The 19,258-nt window shown below is 42.5% G+C and overlaps 1 protein-coding gene across 1 annotated transcript in view; it reads left to right on the top strand.

The window, feature by feature from the left end:
* SH2D4B (SH2 domain containing 4B) overlaps positions 1-19,258 on the top strand; it is a 113,366-nt gene that overhangs the window by 10,570 nt on the left and 83,538 nt on the right. Inside the window, exons 2-3 of the mRNA XM_054035044.1 lie at positions 12,306-12,465; positions 13,560-13,707. Coding sequence (XP_053891019.1) covers positions 12,306-12,465; positions 13,560-13,707 — 308 coding nt within the window. The remainder of the gene's footprint in view (positions 1-12,305; positions 12,466-13,559; positions 13,708-19,258) is intronic.

Consider the following 19,258-nt stretch of genomic DNA (forward strand, 5'->3'; position numbering starts at 1 on the left):
CTCCTGTCCCCAGTAAAGTCCCCCTTTGTATACTATTGTTTTGGGGTGTGGCATTTCATTTGCGAGGGTTTATTATTGTATTCCATTTCTTGAGTACTGGGTTATACTCCTCGGGGAAAATAGCTAATGCCACTAATTTTAACAAGGGACAGCACCCCTTGTGTCCCAGGCACAGGGAAGAGTCACCTTAGGTGGAGGCACCAGGCATCACAACCCAGGACCCAACATATGTGAGGAGGGGGGAGAAGTCACTCTGACTAGGAGGAGGAGGCTTGAGCCATGCTTTGGGAGAGGGGGCTACATAGGTTTGGTAGAAACAAAGAGGTATTGGGAGTGTGGGTGGATGTGTGTGTCTTCTCATTTTCTTTAGTTAAAGCTTAGGGGGAAATAGTTCAGCCAATTTTGAAAACAAGAACAGTGGAAAAAATATAAACTCTTCCTATTATAACAAAACAGTAGGGACAACAAGTTCAGAGTTGGTAGAGAGACAATATCTCCCTACCATCTATGAATGTGCTGGTGAATTATTATTTTTTAATTTGGCCAAAGGATGACTTGTAAATCCACAGTTTATGCTGTATTTTGACCTAGCTTTTTTCACTAAGTTAGTAAAGTGTACAGCTAAGGACGTTTCCAACTAAGCTTTTGACTGCTCGATGCAGGGAGTTGTATGGGAGTGATCCATCCCAATAGGGGATGGATCACTTGATAGTTGCCCTGTTCTTTTCATTCCCTTTGGAGTGTCTGGCATTGGCCACTGGGCTAGATGAACTGTTGGTCTGATGCAGTATGGCTGTTATGTTATATTAAGACGATGTTGCATGTGTCTGAGGGGCAAACGTAGTTGTGTCCTTCAAAAAGTACTGATATTTATTGGCTATAAAAAAGAGCTCTGGAGTCACTAAGGTGCATGGTGCCTTCCAGTGGTAAATGGCCAAATTGGTTCACATTGAATTTAATTCAGTTGGTGTGTACAACTTCAATTCTACCCCCTTGTGCACAGGCATTGTAATAAAGCCTTCAATTATAGACCACATATTTTGTTGCCTTACTTGAGATGTATGCGCTATTTCCCCACCACTCCATATTATAAACATGATAGGCTATAACCACATTAAAAACACTTTGAGACACTTATAGGTAGAGGTGGGTGAATAATATTCACTGAATTCCCTTTTTCATAACCAAAAAACCAAAGTCTAATAATGTATATCTGCTCAGGTCTAGTTATAAGCCCTAATATGACACGGGACTAAGAGAATGCAAAACAACCTGGCTAGCAAAAATATTTTCACTCTTGGACAGATTTGTAAAAATATAGGAGCCCCATATTTATTTGATTAAAATAAGTGAGGAAATGAAAAGTGAGAAAATTCTCTTTACTCCTTCTCTGTGTTCCACTTACATCCTCCCAACCTTTGTGGACAAACCATGCCTACTTGCTTGTGTTTATAGTGTTATTGGAAGTTGTCAGATGATGCTATGGCAGATGGTGTTAATCTGAATGTATAAGCAGTTAAGAAAAATGCTTATAGTTAGCTGTGTTGCAGTTCTTTGTGGAAGCTGAGCATCTTTCTTTCTTTCTTTCTTTCTTTCTTTCTTTCTTTCTTTCTTTCTTTCTTTCTTTCCCCGACTGGAATAATTACTTCGAGCTGTGGCCTATAGATTAAACCCATGCTATTGAACAAAACATTACATGGTGCCAATAAATTAGAGCACTTTAGGCTACATCTGTGCTACACACCACCAATGGTGGCAGGCAGAGTATGTATAGCTACATGACTAAGCGAAAAGCAGGCTGCAGCCATGTTGTGGCATGTAGCTATATGTGTCAGTGACAGGCTCTGGTAGTGGGGAAAGGATTCAGCAGTAGGGAGCTGGCAGAGGCTTTTCCTGTAGCAGGAGCCTTTCCCTGCCGTGGGGGAAGGACTCCAGCAGCAGGACACTACACTGCTAAAAACAGCAGTGTAGGTGAGTAGAGAGCCATGTAGGTGTAACCCCCTTTCCTTCCTGGGTTACTTGGGAGCAGCAACCTCACCTGTTTGTGTGGGCACCTGATGTTGTTGACATTAAAGAGGATCCTGGGTATCCCAGTGGTGATGTTGAATAGGTGGGAATACCCCTCTGATGCAGTCCCTTTACTCCTAAAGGAATTTAAAATTGGTGGTGCCTCCACCTGGCTGGCCCCTGTACACACTCAATGACATGCCTTGGGAACCTCCAGGAATACACCTATTCTAATAATAATCTGTGGCATGGGGTCTAACTCAAAAATACCAGTTATAAATAATATACATCCACTATGCTTAAATTAAATTAGTTAACATACCTTTACTTAACAACTTAAAGAAACATGGTACAACAGACTAAGATTAATTGTCACTACTAATTTAATTCCACGGGGGCATCTGAATAAAATCAATTAACAAATACAGTATACAGTAATAAATGAAACTTATCTAACTGGCATTTACACTGCCACCATTTACTCCAGCCCAGAGTGTACACCTCTCTGGATTTCTTAGTCCTAGATACTTGCTCGTGTGGGTGCGCTTGAAGATGTGAAGCTGGAGAGCACTCTGTTGTTTCTGTGTATCAGTCCAGCCAAGGCAACAAGCTGCACAACCCCTGACAATTGGAGCTGGCCCCACCAAATGTCAGCAACTCTGGGTCTTGGTTCAATGGGAAGATCACCCTGCCTCTCCTCAGACAAGGCCTGGTCTATATTACAGCATTAGGTCGATGGAAGCCGCCTTAAGTCAACCTGTTAATGTACATGTCTACACTACCGGGTCATACACTACTATGTTGACCTTAACCACCTCTGATGTCAACTTCTGTAATCCACCTCTGCGAGAGGCATAGTGCTTAGTTTGATTTTCATGGGCTGACTGCGAGGTAGTGCAGATGCAGTGTTGTGTAATTCGACTTAATTGGCCTCCAGGTGGGATCCCGTAATGCTCATCTGTGACCACTCTGGAGATCATTCTCAGCTCTGCTGCACTGCATCCAGGTACACAGGAAACAACCCCTCCCCTGCTAAAGCCCTGGGAACTTTTGAATTCCCATTTCCTGTTTGATCAGCATTGGGAGCATGCCAGCTTGAGCACAGCCGATCATGGAGACTACACGCCCCAAACGCGCTCCAGCCTGGTCTGCACAGGAAGTGATGGATCTCATTATTGTGTGGGGAGAAGAGTCTATGCAGGTAGAGTTCTGATCCAGCAGAAGAAACACTAACATCTATGCAAAGATTGCTCGTAGAATGAAGGAGAAGGGCTACACGAGGGACACACAGCAGTGCCATGTGAAAATAAAAGAACTTCGCAAAGCATACCAGAAGGCAAGGGAGGTGAATAGTCATTCTGGTGCTGAACCCCACACATGCCAGTACTACAACGTGCTGCATGTGACTCTCAGTGGTGACCCTACCAGCACCCCCACAAGCAATGTGGACACCTCACAGGTGTGTGAGTCTAGGGACAACAAGGAGGATTATATGGTGGATGAGGAGGAGGATAATGGGAAACCGGTGAGCGGTGGATCCATTCTCCCCGAGAACCCCCATTCTCCCAGAGAAAATATTTTTAACCCTGGAGCCCTGTGGATTGCAGGAAATCACGGTGGCCGACTGTGATGCTGGGGAAGGCACCTCTGGTGAGTATACAGTTAAAATGAAAGTCCAGTTAAACTTTAGCGGGCACACACATTCAGTGGCATTGCATGTTTACTGTGAAGAAAAAGCAAGGTGCTGTGGCTCTCTGCTTACAAGAGGCCGCTCCAGCTACGCAGAGGGTGGCCCCCAGAAAAACTGTTTATGTGAACTGGGATAGCCTGGGAATCCTCCATGGATATCACTAGGAAACTTTCATGGAGGTACTCTGCAATTCTTTGCAGAAGGTTTCTGGGCAGAGCAGTCTTATTTCTTCCACCATGGTAGGACACTTTCCCATACAACTCCTGAATTAATTCTGAATTAATTCATCATTGCGGTACACAGCATAGCAGCATAAGGAAAAGGCCTATACCCAGACACTTGCAGCATCTCCTTCCTTTCCACCTCTATTACCCTCAGGAGACTGATATCAGATAGGGCCACCTAGGGGAAACAGGGGAAGTTCTCATTAAAAGAAGGTGGGGGGAGAAAGGGCATGTGGACCCTCTCCCCCCAGCCCCTCACATTCTGGATTGCCAAACCACTCAGCTGCTAATGTGCCTTTACTGTGCTCAGCATGGGTCGGCAAGTAGTTTTAAAGTGGCTGATAGGGGACTGGGGCCCCACATGAGAGAGTCCGCAATTTGGGAGTGAAAACGTTCCCCCCGCCCGCCCTGTTCATAAACAGCTTCCCGTGGTGCTATGGAGAAGGGTCATTGTTCAACTAGCTACCTGTGCTCCCAACATGAGCCTGCCATAAGAAAAGTGCGGTCAACCATGACCTGGGGGGTAGGGGGGTGGCTACTTTCCATAGCTGCAGCAGCAAAAAAGCACAGTAAATGGTTACGGATTCTGATTATGTTATGGCTTGCATCTGGTGTAATAAGGGTATTTTTTTTATGGAAACATTTTATTCATGTACAATGGCTCCTTTATATTTTCCCCTGACTGACAGCTGGAAATGTGTCCTTCGGTGGGTCATCAATACCTGAAAGCAGACTTTCGGTGATTAGAAGCAGGAGAAAGAGAGAACGTGGGAGGACATGTTCACTGAGATAATGAACGCCTCAGAGCTGACAGTGTGGAGGATTTCCACTGTCCAAGAAGTTAGACATGGACATGGAGAGCAGGAAAACTTCCAATGAGCGAGAGCGTATGGTGCAGGATGAGATGCTTTGGATTATGAGGGACCAAGCAGACATATTGAGGCTGGTTGAATTGCAGGAACAGAAGCAGGAAGATAAAGTCCCTCTGCAGACCCTGGTGGACAGCCAGCCACGCAGAATCACCCTCCCCAAAGTGTTCCATGAGGTGTGGGTGAAAAGTCCATTATTCCTTTCACTTAACTCGAGGGGGAAGGTAAAAGGAACAGAAGGCACCCATTCACAGACCTTTGATGGTCTGGAATGCGGCGTTATGTTACATAGCTGAAAATGTTTCTCCCATTCCAACTTTACAACCCCTTTTCCCTAAGGTTACCTTTTTTTCTGTTCTCCCTCTTTACTTATGTTTTTTAAATAAAGTAAATGGATTCGAGAAATAAATGCTCTTTGAGTAGAAGTGGTGGGCTTGGGTGGGGGGTTGGCTTTACAGGGACAGTGGTACAAGCCAAGTGAAGGTTTGGGAAAGCACAATGCAGACAAGCAGCTCACATTACTCATTATTGAAACGGCTCATTATTGATACGGATTTTCAAAGCCTCGTGGATACGCAGTGTCCCTTGCTGTGCACTTCTTATTGCCCTGGTGTCTGGTTGCTCAAAAATGGCTGCCATACGATCTGTCTCAACTGCCCACCCCTGCGGAAAATTTCCCCCCTTTTTACCCCACAGATATTATAGAGCACACAGCAGGCAGCTATAACCATGGGGATGTTCTCCTCACTAAGGGCCAACCTTCTTAGTAGACTTCTCCAGTGCCCTTTCAAATGACCAAAGGCACATTCAATCACCATTCTACACTTGATGAGCCTATAGTTGAACCATTCCTTACTGCTGTCCAGATGGCTGGTGTATGGCTTCATGTGCCATGGGAACAAGGGGTAGGCTGGGTCCCCCAGGATAACTATAGGCATCTAAATGTCGTCAATGTCTGGAAAGAAAGTCCCAGATTGCAGCTTTTTGAACAGACCCAAGTTCCTAAAGATGCGTGTCATGAACTTTTTCCAACCATCCTATGTTGATGTCAATGAAACATCCCCTGTGATCTACCAGTGCTTGCAACACCATTGAAAAGTATCCCTTTTGGTTTATGTACTCTTTGGCAAGGTGATCTGGAGCCAAGATGGGGATAGATGTGCCATCTATTGCCCCACCGCAATTAGGGAACCGCATCATGGCAAAATCATCCAGTATGTCCTGCACATTTCCCAGACTCACTACCCTTCTTAGCAGAAGTTGATTAATGGCCCTGCATACTTGGACACAGCAGCTCCCACAGTTGATTTACCTACTCTAAATTCATTCCCCACTGATCGGTAACTGTCTGGTGTTGCAAGCTTCCAAACAGTGATCGCCACTCGCTTCTCCATTGTCAGAGCAGCTCTCCTTTTTGTGTTGCTGAACTGCAGGGGAGGGGAAAGCTCTGCACAAAGCTCCTGGAAGGTGGCTTTCTGCATTCAAAAGTTCTGCAGCCACTGCTCATCATCCCATACCTGCAAACCAATGTGGTCCCACCAGTCAGTGCTTATTACACAGGACCAGAAATGGCGCTCAACAGATTGCGGCTGCTCTGTGACTGCCATCAATAACTCTGAATTCCCCACCCCCCAATGGCTTGCAGTAGGAGTGCTTGCAGGACATCTCTCTGTTCCATGTGGCAGACCCTACTTTGGCTCTGGAAATACTGCAGGAGAAGGCATGAGGTGTTTGAGATGCTCACACCAAGAGTGCACAGCTGAGCAGGCTCCATGCTTCTGGGGTTAGGGCGTACTCACGGCCGTTTTAAGGTGTGAAAACCACTGGGTTGTTTGCCATTGATGTGAGGGAGGGAGCACAGTGCATCATGGGATGCCAACACAATGTTCCCATTCTCTCCTGCGACAATGTTTTGGTCCCATGAGGCATTGCACAAACTTCCCAAAACACACTGCAGCAAGTTGCACTTTGGGATAGCTACCCACGATGCACTACTTTGTGCATCAAAGCAGGTGCTGCTAGTGAAGACGCACTCCATCAAGACAATGAGCATGGTGTGGCCACGCACAATCAACTTCGTTAATTCGGGGGCTTGAGGTCAAATTAAAGTCAACTTAATTTTGTAGTGTACATAAGCCCTCAAACTCTCCGCTGCCCCTTCCCTTGCAAGTACTTTCCCAAACAACAGTGGGGGGTTACTCACAGTTCCTTCACTGCAGGGCCAGTCTCTGCCCTGGTTCCAGTGAATCCCCCAACAGCCTCTGAGGCTCCCTGCTTGATGAAAGCCCCAGCTGGCTCTCAGCAGCAGATTCTGGTATGGGCAGAGCTCCACACCAGCCATCTCACTCCTTTTCCCAAAATGGAGTCCACTGCCTGCTCTCCCTGCACTGCCTGGAAGAGCAAGTCTCTCACTCTTCCCCAAGGCATCATGGGAGTTGTAGTCTCTAATGATAGATTGCGGCACACAGGATCTTCCCAACTGGAACCCTCCCAATAAAGTTCAGAGGCCCCTCTCGCAAAGGGTGCCTACATAGGGTATGTACTCTGGTGTACACACCCTTCAGGGGTGACTTTACTTGCCTCAGCCATGGCTCACCATCTACATTGCTGTTTATACTCATGCAAGGCGGGACTATGCACGTATGGACATGCTGCCAAAAGAAGCATTTATCCTGGGGTGTGAGTGGCAGCTCACGTAGATGTAACAGTGCTAGCTGTACTCTAGCTAGCTTGCTAAAAATAGAAGTAAGAATGGGTGTGACAGGGTGCTCAGCAGGAACAGCTGAGCCAGCCCTCTGTCACTCCAGCTCCAATTAAAGGAGGCAAATTGCGGCTGGTTGGGGGATCCTGTGGCTGATTGGCAAAGGAGAAACAGCTGCCAGCCTGATTAGCCTGGGGCTATACACAGGCCCAGAGGGAGAAAGTAAAAGGGGGAAGATAGGGAAGGGAAGGAAAGGAGTGGAGTATAGTATAGTACATAGTAGTGCTGCCTTCCTGGCCCCAGAGACTAAGAAGTCCTCAAGGCTGGAACACCCAAACTTTATTAGTGCCATCCCACCATGTAAATAAACTACCCTTAGAGGATCCGTATTGTCCTACCCAAGTACACTTCAGTTAATAGCTTGTGCAATTAACTTGGAGGGGTGGGTATATAAGGGATTGAGTCCAACCCACAACTCCCTGCATCTTTCTTTCTATCCTAAAATCTTATTCCATGTGTGTGCTGGGCAGGACTGCTGCCAGTGAAACTCGGAATGGAATAGCATTTACCCTGCAGATTTTTGAAATCCAAGCAGAAACCTTTGAAGAAGACGTAAAAGTCATTAGTTCTGAACAGCGTGTGAAAGCTGGTGATTAAATCTTATGCAAAACGCAGACTGTGCTTTAAAATATATCAGGTATCTAAATTCGGAAGGAACAAAAACAATCCCCCAGAAGCTACAGAATGTCTTGAAACTACAAAGGGAAATCAGGCTGATCGGCCCTATGCTAGAGAGCTGAATGCTGATACAGTCTATTTCAAATGCTGAATAGGTTTCAGGAGAATTTAACTTCCTCACAGTAACTATAGCTGAGAGAGGGGGGAAGAGAAAAGAAATACACCTCTACCCCTATATAACGCTGTCCTCAGGAGCCAAAAAATCTTACCTTTTTATAGGTGAAACTGCGTTATATCGAACTTGCTTTGATCTGCCGGAGTGCACAGCCCCACCCCCCGGAGCACTGCTTTACCGCGTTATATCCGAATTCGTGTTATATCGGGTCGTGTTCTATCGGGGTAGAGGTGTACTTTATGCAGAGATGAGGGCCAAAGAGTGGTTTTATGAACACAAGGCTTCCCAATGGCAAAAGAGGGGGAGTTATTTTGCTGTTGTGTGACATCTGCAGCCATCCAGGGTAGGAATGGTTGTAGGAAGCCAAACCACAAAGAAGTTAGACTTTATCAGTGGAAACACAGGGCTTTGTTTTAAAAGGTTATTAAGCAGAGTTTAAATTTCATTTCATGTGTCTAGGATTCTAAGTCAGTGGTGCTCTAACATTTTAAAACTATAATTTTAATTAGTCTGTTGCACTCCATGTAATACAATGGCAGCAAGGTTATCTACACACTCCTGCTTTCTTTGCTAGGCGAAGCACGTGGCTTGTGGCTCATGAGTAACAGCGTAGCTGGGAGACTTGACACTAAAGCGGGCTTTGAATGGACTTTGGCTTAGGTCCCTCACAAAAACTGGAGATAGATAACAAATGGGAATTGTCAGGGATGCCATAATTGTTAGAACAATGATAAATGAGCCTGAATAAAGGAAGCTGACTCCAGCAATATTCCATCAACTGCTGCCTCTGTTTTAAACTGCTTTTAATTAGCAGGACACATGCAAATGAATCCAGATTATAAACCACAAGTCCTATAAAAAGAAAACTACGCTTCTGCCCACCTGCCCTACTTACTAGAGACGGTGTAAGACTATTATTTTTCATATATTTCAGTGCATGCTAAATCTTATTTGCAGTGTGAATGTTATAGCTATCTTAAAATTTAAGACAGATATCTCTTTCTTTGCAAATCAGGTTGCCGCCCTCCCAACCCTTTTCAAATGGTGCTTATGCTTTTCTTTTAAGGAAGCTGATAGGAAATATGGAAACTTCTATCACTATTCAGCCATAATATTGTCCCTCATCTACCCTGGGGATACCCAAATAACAGTTTGAAGGCCAAGTGCAGCCTACAGTAGCCTAAAAAGCACACAATGGCTGTCTGCTAGCGTCTGTGTTTGTGTGTTTATATATATACATATATGTCAGATTGGCAACATGGTCAGTGGAGATTGACTTTTATAGACAAGAGCCTTGTTCTCTAGGGCCTTGTTTTATATTTTCCTTGATGTGAACTCCTTGATGTGAACAGATTCTGTTAATATATCACACAAATTACTGTATAAGCACAAGCAAATACTATCATTCAAAACGACATGGTTCTGTATGTTTGTGATCAGTGTGTGTGTGTGTATATATATATATATATATATATATATTTTCCATGCATATTAAGTGTAGCCTTGTATCTCCTGGAAAGTTACCGTGGTGTTGCAAATTTTGGATGCTGGTGTGCTATGCCAAGAGCTGTTAGGAAAAAATGTCACTGCCCTGTAAGCAGTTTAGATTTTGCAGTAGGGGGAGGGCTGAACTCCATGAATGATACTCCTTCACAGATCTGCTGCAAGTAGAGAACTGTACATCAGTAAACATAATTTTGCTTTACAGCTGTTTTTTGGGGTCCTATGATAAGAGCGGTTGCCTTAAATGAACAACTTTGAGAAGACTAACTTGGTTTAAATCATAGAATCTAAATACCAGAGATGGAATAGACCAATAAGTTATCCAGTCCTCTTCCCTTCTCATGCAGGTTTGTTTCTAATAGTACATTTGTTTCAAGTGTTCTGTCAAGTCTAATTTATATGTGTTAAGCAATAGGGTTCCCCCACCTCCTCCTGTGGCAGATGAAGAGTGGGTTTACTTTGTGGTTAAGGTAGTAGACTGGGACTCAGACTTGAGTTGAATTCCTGATTCTGCCCCAGAATTCCTATATGAATTTGAGCTAGTCCTTTAATCTCTCTGTGCCTTAGATCCACAGCTGTAAAATGAGAATAGTAATACTCCCCATTTCAGTAATTATCTATTGTGTCGATTTAGATTTTAAGCTCTTTTAGTTAGGGTCTCTCTCTTTTGCTGGTTGAAAATTTTCAACTGAAAAATTGTCATGTGAAAAAAAGGGGCTTTGTTGAAAACATTTTTTTTGGGGGGGGGGAGGGGGGGCAGGAAAAGTGTCCTAATTGATGGGAAATCTCAAAACAAAAATTAAAAAAAAAATCATTTAATTTTTTGGAACTATAACCATACCTTACAGACAACTATTTCTTGATTGCCAAAGCAGACAAATTCAGCCTGTGCAGGTAAAGCAGTGAAGGAAATTTCACTTCTAGAATCCCTGTTCAGCTCTTAAGTACTTACGTGGCCCCTCTGTAGTATTTGAGCACCTTCTCACAGTCTCTAATGTAGTTTTCCTCACAAGAGTGTTGTGAAGTTAGGAAGAACTTAATTTATCTGACTCTGTTCCCCATCTGTTACATAGGGGGTAAAGTGACTTGGCCAGGGTCACAAAGGAGAGTGGAACAAGGAATTGAACCCAGTCCTAAGTGAGTGCCTCACCATTGGCCGAGCTTTCCTCTCTTAGTCTTAGAATTGATCTTATTTTTGGGTCTAAAAGACTAGAGCCTTCTCTTAACTTGACTTGCAGGCTGCAAATACTTTGAGGCAAGAATTCCATTTTCACAGTGTCAGACTTTCTGAGTTACTTATTTCTTTTGCTGCCCACTCATCACGTTGTCTTTTTGAATGCTGCTCTTGGAGAAACTACAAAGCTTTCTGATCAGATTGCATGGTGAAACCTATCTCCAGCTTTATGAAGAGTATTACTGATGTTGATTTGGGGGCAGATTTGCAGGGGAGGCACTTCTACCTACAGTCTAAATTTTACCTCTAGAAGTGAAAAAGCTGTTTTGCTTGTTCTAAAGAAAAAAATAAACTAAAGGCATATGGTGTTCAAGCTGAATTGACTTAAAATTGGACATGCTGTGGAGGGGCTGTCCAGCTATTGCTGATGTATAAAATTGTCAAATTGGTAGATTATGCTATAGTCTTTCAGCCTGATAGATGGATGTGTGTATCATTATTAGTGCTGCGCCAACTGATAAATTATACTGATCTTTTTGAGAGAGTTTAAGTATCTGGTGCCTGTGGGGCTGGAAGAGACCTACAGCTTTGAAAAAAGAGAGCAATTTCTAAAGACATCCTCTAGAGATGAAGATTTTGATTAATATGGCTGTATATTAAAGTTGTGCCTATGAGAAATATATCAATAGGCCAGAGACGCAGGAAACCTAAAGTAACACAAAAAGAGTATGCACACTCCAAAGGGGTCTATTTTGTGCTGTGAACCTGCTAAATTCACAAATAAGCAGCAGGAGTCTCAGAACAGCAGTGAGATTTGACTTCTTCCAGCTACCACACTAATTAGGTGCTAGGATACTAATCAGGATGATGCCTGTTTACAACAATGTTTTAAATGGGGTTACCTTTTATTTGCTCTCACAGATGTATGAGATTGATAGCACTGTTGAAAGCCAGGTATAATGCGTACAGCCCACCCCTATTTATCATCACAGCTCTGTCAGGAAAGCTTCCATCATGCTCTGCAACATGCTACAACAAATGTGATTATTTCTATTACATTAGCATCTAGAGGCACAAACTGAGCATTATAGAAAATGCTATCCCTGCCACATAATACTAACAGTCTAAGTAGAGCATGCCAAGTATGAGGGCTCAGTCCTACCTTTTAGCTCTCCTTTACTTTGTGGATTTAACTTTCTAGCACAGTTTCATCTATATTTGTTTCTGAACCTGAGCAAGTTGCTTAATAAGCCCTTTCCATGTTTGTTTTGGTGGCTATTACAGGTAATGACAGACGTGTGCAGTGGCTGCATGGGAGTGATGGTGAGATCTGGGTCTGGATTATGGGAGACTCCCCAGGTGACAAGCCATATGAACAGATTTCTGAGGAACTAATGGCAGAACGAGCCAGGCAACAAGCACAGAAGGAGGCAGAAGAACTATGGTGAGATTTTATGACTCTGAATTGATGGCCCATTTGACACAATGACACAACTATTGGAAAAACTGGAATAAAAAAAATCCATATTTTTTTCATTTATTTAGAATTCTTTAGTGAAAAATGCCCCTTTCAAACCAATGTCAACTACTTCTGGTGGTAGGAGTGATGTTGAGATTAGGCTGGGTCTGATCATGATCTAAACTATTTACCTGCTCAGTTGGATTGTTTTTTAGTTTGCAATCTGCTTTTGGATGACAAATCAGAAATAGCTGCTGTAGTCAGGGATACAAATTTCTGACTGAAGTTTGGCACATAAAGCCTATTACTGAGTGGCTTATTTGCATGTTAGTATAATTGACTCAGGAAAGTGCCATTAACTGTATTTCCAATGGAGCCTATGACAGCTTTGGAATTGGTCAGAGGGTGTGTTGATGCCCAATGGCATTGAGAGATGAGGCCCCATGCAGATCTTGCTCTGTGGTAATGCTCTGAACAGGGATTGGAACAACGTGGTGTTGTTTCATATTTATTCTTTTTATTAGATTTTCTTAGTTAAAGTCAAAATATGCTATTTCTGAATGTGGATGCTGCATATTTAACTTGGGATTCAGACATCAATCTGTGCTCAGCCTTTTACATTGTCACCAGTAATAAAGATTTTGCCACTGGAATTTAGCAGATAGCTTTGTTGATGTGTGAGGCAGAATAGATTTCAGATCACTATCCCATTGCTGCTTTGGCTTTGCATTGCTGACAAGAAATATCTGGTTTTCATCAGGAAAGGAAATAGCTATGGTCTGAACCAAAGACATCCATTGAACAAATTTCTGATTTTAGAAGGTGATATTTTTAGTCACTTTCCAAGACTGAAAATGTCTGTCCCTTGGGTGTGTGCTTGCAATTAGGCTTATTGTACTTCACTTGTTAAATACATTTTAAATTCTTTTTTCCATGTGTATTTTCCTAGACTCTTACATGAACCAGTTAGTATCACTGATAGTAAGAAGAATCTAGGCTTGTTTACTCAATAATAGTTTTTTCTCACTTCCTAGAGACTAGTCTCTAACTTTTTTGTTTTTTCAAATTCTTTTCTGAAGGACGCAAAAAGAGGCTGAAATTACAAAGAAATTCCGGGATGCTATGGCTAAGGAGAAAGCCAAAATAGTGGCAGAAAAATGGAAAATAGAAACAGAAGATCGCAAAGCAGCCAAACTGATGGAGGAAAAAATTCAGGAGGAATTAAAGGTTTGCTTGCAATCATCTTTAGCCTTCATATTCATTTTTCCCATATAGATTCACAACTCCTGTCACCTGTAAGCATTACAATCTTTTCTAATAGAATGTATAAATAGAACCATTGTATTCCTTAGAACAGCTGGGGTATTCAGCTAACAAATTCACGGAATTGGTTATAGATGCTGGATAAATAATAATAATAGGAGGGGAAAAACATACTTGAATAACTTTTTTTGAAGATGTTAGAATTCGTTAAAAACATTCTGTGAATATTTGATAAGTAATTGGTGTATTTATTTAATCTCAAAATGCTTTCACTATTTTTTTCTTTAATCTAATGAGAAGCTGATCCTGCTCCAATTAAATTAATGGGGAAAACTGCAATTGATTCTGATTGAAGAAGGCTGTTTGACTAATTTTAGTTGTATTTTTCTATAACATCTTCCACGTGGTCAGTTCTTAATGGTTGTTTAACTCTTAGGGCACATCTGCGCTGCAGCTATGCTACTACAATGCTATAGTGTAGACTCATCAATGGAGGGGGTTTTCTGTTGATTAAGTTAATTCATCTCTCTGAGAAACGATAGGTCAAGAGAAGAATTCTTCCATTGATGTAGCTGTATCTACTCTGAGAATTAGATTATCCTAACTACACTGCTTGGGGCATGACATTTTTCATAGCCCTGAGCAACATAGCTAGGTTGATCTAATTTTTAAGCATACATGAGGTTTTAGTCTTTATCTCTTATTTTGTATTTATTTAATGTAGTTTTTTTCTTTGATCCCATTTCTCACGAAAAAGAGTTACATCCTCACTCATTCATAAGTAAACATGGTAGAGAAGGACTTGGTTGAAAATATACCTGGCTTTTGCCTGCAGATAAATTCACCACATTCATTCCTTTTGGAGATAGGGCTGATGTGTGTATTGTGGGAGTGCAGGAGTGGCAGGTAATATCGTCTGCTTGAGGATCCACAAGGAAACCCTTTGGATCTCAGGAAATCTGCATCCAGCAGCTGCCTGGCACATGGCTCTCATCTCCTCTTAGCATTGACACCTTGGTTATGCTCTCCCCCTCCCTGGGACTGTCCACAAGTCCCCATCTCCTGCAATGTGAAGAAACCATTGAGAGGGTTAATGCTCCTCACTATGCTACTCAGTGTGGGTCCAAGGGCCGAAACATTCAGCTTTAACTCATGCAGTGATTTTTCTCATCAGTTATGGTCCTTTCCATTAAGGAAGATGTGATGTAAATTGATGGTATCAAGACTCCTCTACTCATTGCCAGGCCAGATCACTAATTTCAGCTGGTCAGCTTGTGTAGTGTTGGGTGGGGGAGCCGCTAGTGGGTATGTGGAGTGTATCCTGTAGCCTCTTTTCACAAGGTCACTGATAATTTTGGTGCAATTAACTTGAATTTACACCTGTACTTACCTTGAAAGAGGAGAGACTTGGGCCCTTGGATCTTATGTTAATGTTTAATAATGAAACTATAACTTTCAGGTGGCTTTATTAAAGCATGTACTGTAAGCAGAATAACTCTTTGTGCAGCTCCACCTCTGCGTCTCAGAAAGCAAAGCCCTATTGAACTAAGACCCATATGGCCCTGCCCACATCACAAGTTGCCACTCAAGCTACTCTGGCAGCTTCTAGAATAGCATTGCACTTTGCTCAAATATAATGGAATGAAGCTCTTCAAACTTAGTGCTGCTCTTGTATATCAAAGAGGCCCATTGCAAAGCAGGGTAGCAAGTAGCCTCATGACAGCTTCATTGGTCAGCCAACATAGCTACATGCATTTAGGGAAAATTAATTATTCTAGTAGAAGCTTTTGGTACAATTTTAAAGTAATAGTGCCAGATTCTGCCCTCGCTTAAATTGATGTAAATCTGAAGGCAGTGAGGTGATTGGCCCTCACTCCCACAATTCTTCTGGGAGTTGTGGGGTATCCCACACTCCGTAACAACAATTGCGCAACATGCTATGAGGCTGGAAGCACTGCAAGACTTACATTGGAATAACTAGGGCGAGAACTTGCCCCTGATGCCTTTAGCTTACAGTGGGAAAAGTGTTTTTGGTTTTATTTACTGTCCCATAACTCAAAAACATTTGAAGGGATTTTGTTTAAAATTAAACAAAGCAAAATTACTTTAAACCGGAAACCTACTGCAAAAGAAAATGTTCAGCCCCAAAGGTGAATACTTCAGTTTGTGAAGACATGAGGTTATGGATGAAAATGCTTTTGCAATAGTAGCTTATTGTAGGTGCTACTAGCACCAACTATAAGTTATAGCATGCAGTTCTATTAACTTGAGGCCCCAATCTTGCAGTCAGATGTGCACCTTGCTAACATTGGCAGGTGAATTAACTTCGGTGGGCTCTGCATTGTCACAGTGTTCAGCCTGCATGGATCTGATTGCAGGATTGGCACCCTGTAATATAACAAATCGTTGCTCCCTAGACATTTATAAAGCATCTCATCAATCCCTAATCTGATTTTCTTTTAAGAGTAACACTTATGTCTAGTTTTATAGGTTTGCTTAAAAACAATAAAGACACTTAAATGACTCTACTGCCTCACCAGATGGCAATCCTGGTCAGTTGTTAAGCTTTATGTTCTCTGGCATGTCCAGATCTTAACTTCCACTCCATTTATTCCTTTTGCAACCACCAAATTCAATATTTACACGAAGTCCATTTAGCAATAATAAAATTGAAAAGTAGGAAAGTGGCACTTAGCATTAAAAAAATATTGCTTTACTTATCTCTAACTAAATGAAGCAAATTTGAAAAAAAAAAAAACAGACTGCAGTGAAAAAGGTGAATTGGTTAATAATCATAGAATATTAGGGTTGGAAGAGACCTCAGGAGGTCATCTAGTCCAATTCCCTGCTCAAAGCAGGACCAACACGAACTAAATAACCTCAGTCAGGCTTTGTCAAGCCTTAAAAACCTCTAAGGATGGAGATTCCACCACCTCCCTAGATAACCCATTCCAGTGCTTCACCACCCTCCTAGTAAAATAGTGTTTCCTAATATCCAACCTAGACCTCCCCCACTGCAACTTGAGACCATTGCTCCTTGTTCTGTCATCTTCCACCACTGAGAACAGCTGAGCTCCATCCTCTTTGGAACCCCCCTTCAGGTAGTTGAAGGCTGCTATCAAATCCCCCCTCACTCTTGTCTTCTGCAGACTAAATAACCCCAGTTCCCTCAGCCTCTCCTCATATGTCATTTGCCCCAGCCCCCTAATCATTTTCATTGCCCTCCGCTGGACTCTCTCCAATTTGTCCACATCCCTTCTGTAGTGGGGGGACCAAAACTGGATGCAATACTCCAGGTGTGGCTTCACCAATGCCAAATAGAGGGGAATAATCACTTCCCTCGATCTGCTGGCACTGCTCCTATTAATACAGCCGAATATGCCATTGGCCTTCTTGGCAACAAGGGCACACTGCTGACTCATATCCAGCTTCTCATCCACCGTAATCCCCAGGTCCTTTTCTGCAGAACTGCTGCTTAGCCAGTTGGTCCCCAACTTGTAGCAGTGCCTGGGATTCTTCCTTGCTAAGTGCAGGACTCTGCACTTGTCCTTGTTGAACCTCATCAGATTTCTTTTGGCCCAATCCTCCAATTTGTGTAGGTCACTCTGGACCCTATCCCTACCCCCCAGCATATCTACCTCCCCCCCCACTTTAGTGTGATCTGCGAACTTGCTGAGGATGCAATTCATCCCATCATCCAGATCATTAATAAATCTATTCATGTTTGACTGTAATCAGTGAAATCCTGAAGAAATGTGCCTTTCATGAATGATTCAGGGGATGGAATGAGATGCAGATTGGTTAACAAGCCCACTTTAACAAGTTTAAAATATTTAACACCTCATTAATCATCCTTCTGTGATGATGACCAGACCATATTTAAAACAGTCTCTGAAAAGGGGAATAAAAACCCAAATGCCATTAAAGTTCCATCATCGTGAAGCATTTTGATCTGGGAAATTAAAGCTTGCAGTCCATTTTGCTGATGTGTTTAATTTCAAACCATCTTGCATCACAATTCCCCCTTTTCAGTTAGCTTTTATTCCTCTTGGCATATCATGGGACTCTAAAGTTGGCTGGACTAGATAAATTAGATTTTCACTTATCACAGTGAGTGATGATCCCTGTTTTCCTTTTGCCGATACTAATCTTGCCTTTCTTGGTGCTGCTTAAGCAGAGATGCATTTAATTTATGATGCCAGAGTCTAAGTGTTGACTTCTTTATTTTTGCAACTTAACGACAGCTACTCTTTTATACACCTTTTGCAATGGACAAATAAGCGGGCCAATTACTGGTATTAATCTTATGCTAATTCACAAAGCTATGAGAGCATGGGCACCATTTTTTTTTACTGTGATCAGTTGCTGATGCTGTTTTTTGTTTTTGAAGAATGTTGCATAACAAGCGCATTGGCCCAAATGAAAGATGTGAGTTTCAGCCATCCAGGTGAGAGCAGAATTCTTCAGCTACACTTTAGAAATAACAGTGGTATGATTCTTTTAATGACGTCATCTGCTCCCCATTCCACAAGGAAATCTTAAGTTGTCATGCAGCCAGTTCACTCCCATTGAGGTGCCTGCCAGGAAGAATATCAACACAGCTGATTGCAAAACTAGATTGGGTTTTTTGTTATGAAATGTTTGCAAAATGAAATGCATATTAACCAAAAATGTCAACTTTTTAAAAAAGCATTTAAAAACAGGTGGGTGATGGGACTTTAAATTTTATGGGATGAGTTTGATGCTGAAGAGCTAGGTATTCTGTGAGATCGTCATACTTGGATCACTGCTGAACAACTCAGGGCTTGTCTGTATAAGTCCATACAAGTCTGGGGCTGGGTGCTAAACATTCCCTAATGTGCTTTGATTTACTCTGCTTTGAAACAGGAGTAGATCAGAGCACACTAGGGAGTTTCTAGTGTGTAGTAGCAGAGTCCACATGGCCAGATAGTGTTTGGCATGCTAGTACAAGGTAGACTTACACCTCATTTCACTGCTCACTAACTGTTTGTATAGACAAGCCCTAACTCGTGATTTGAACCAAAACTATTCAGGGAAGAAGAGAAAGTTAATTAAGGCATTTCCCATTCAGGAAAGCATCTCTACTCAGGACAGCATTTAGAGTAAGGTATGTGCTTAAATAACATTGAAATCAGTGGGATGTGAAGCGTGTGCCTAAGTTCTTTCCTGAATCAAGACCTGACAAACTAGGGGCATGATTCTGCAGATACTGAATACCAGCCGCAGAGTTTAGCAATGAGTAGTCGCATTGAATTGTATGTCACTATTCATGGTACAATCACTATGGGTGCAATACTGTAAGGGGTTAAGCACTCTCTGACCTGATCCAGTGAAGCAATTAAACTCACTCTTACTTTGAAACATGAGAAGGGTCCCACTGATGTAATGTGGACTACTCACTTTTTTAAAGTTAAGCACGTGCTCAGGGGCTTTGCTGGGTAAGGCCAGAGTGCTCGGTGCCTGCAGCATTAAGCTCTATACCCAGTAATTATTA

This window comes from Malaclemys terrapin, chromosome 7, assembly GCF_027887155.1.
Source record: "Malaclemys terrapin pileata isolate rMalTer1 chromosome 7, rMalTer1.hap1, whole genome shotgun sequence".
NCBI lineage: Eukaryota > Metazoa > Chordata > Testudines > Emydidae > Malaclemys > Malaclemys terrapin.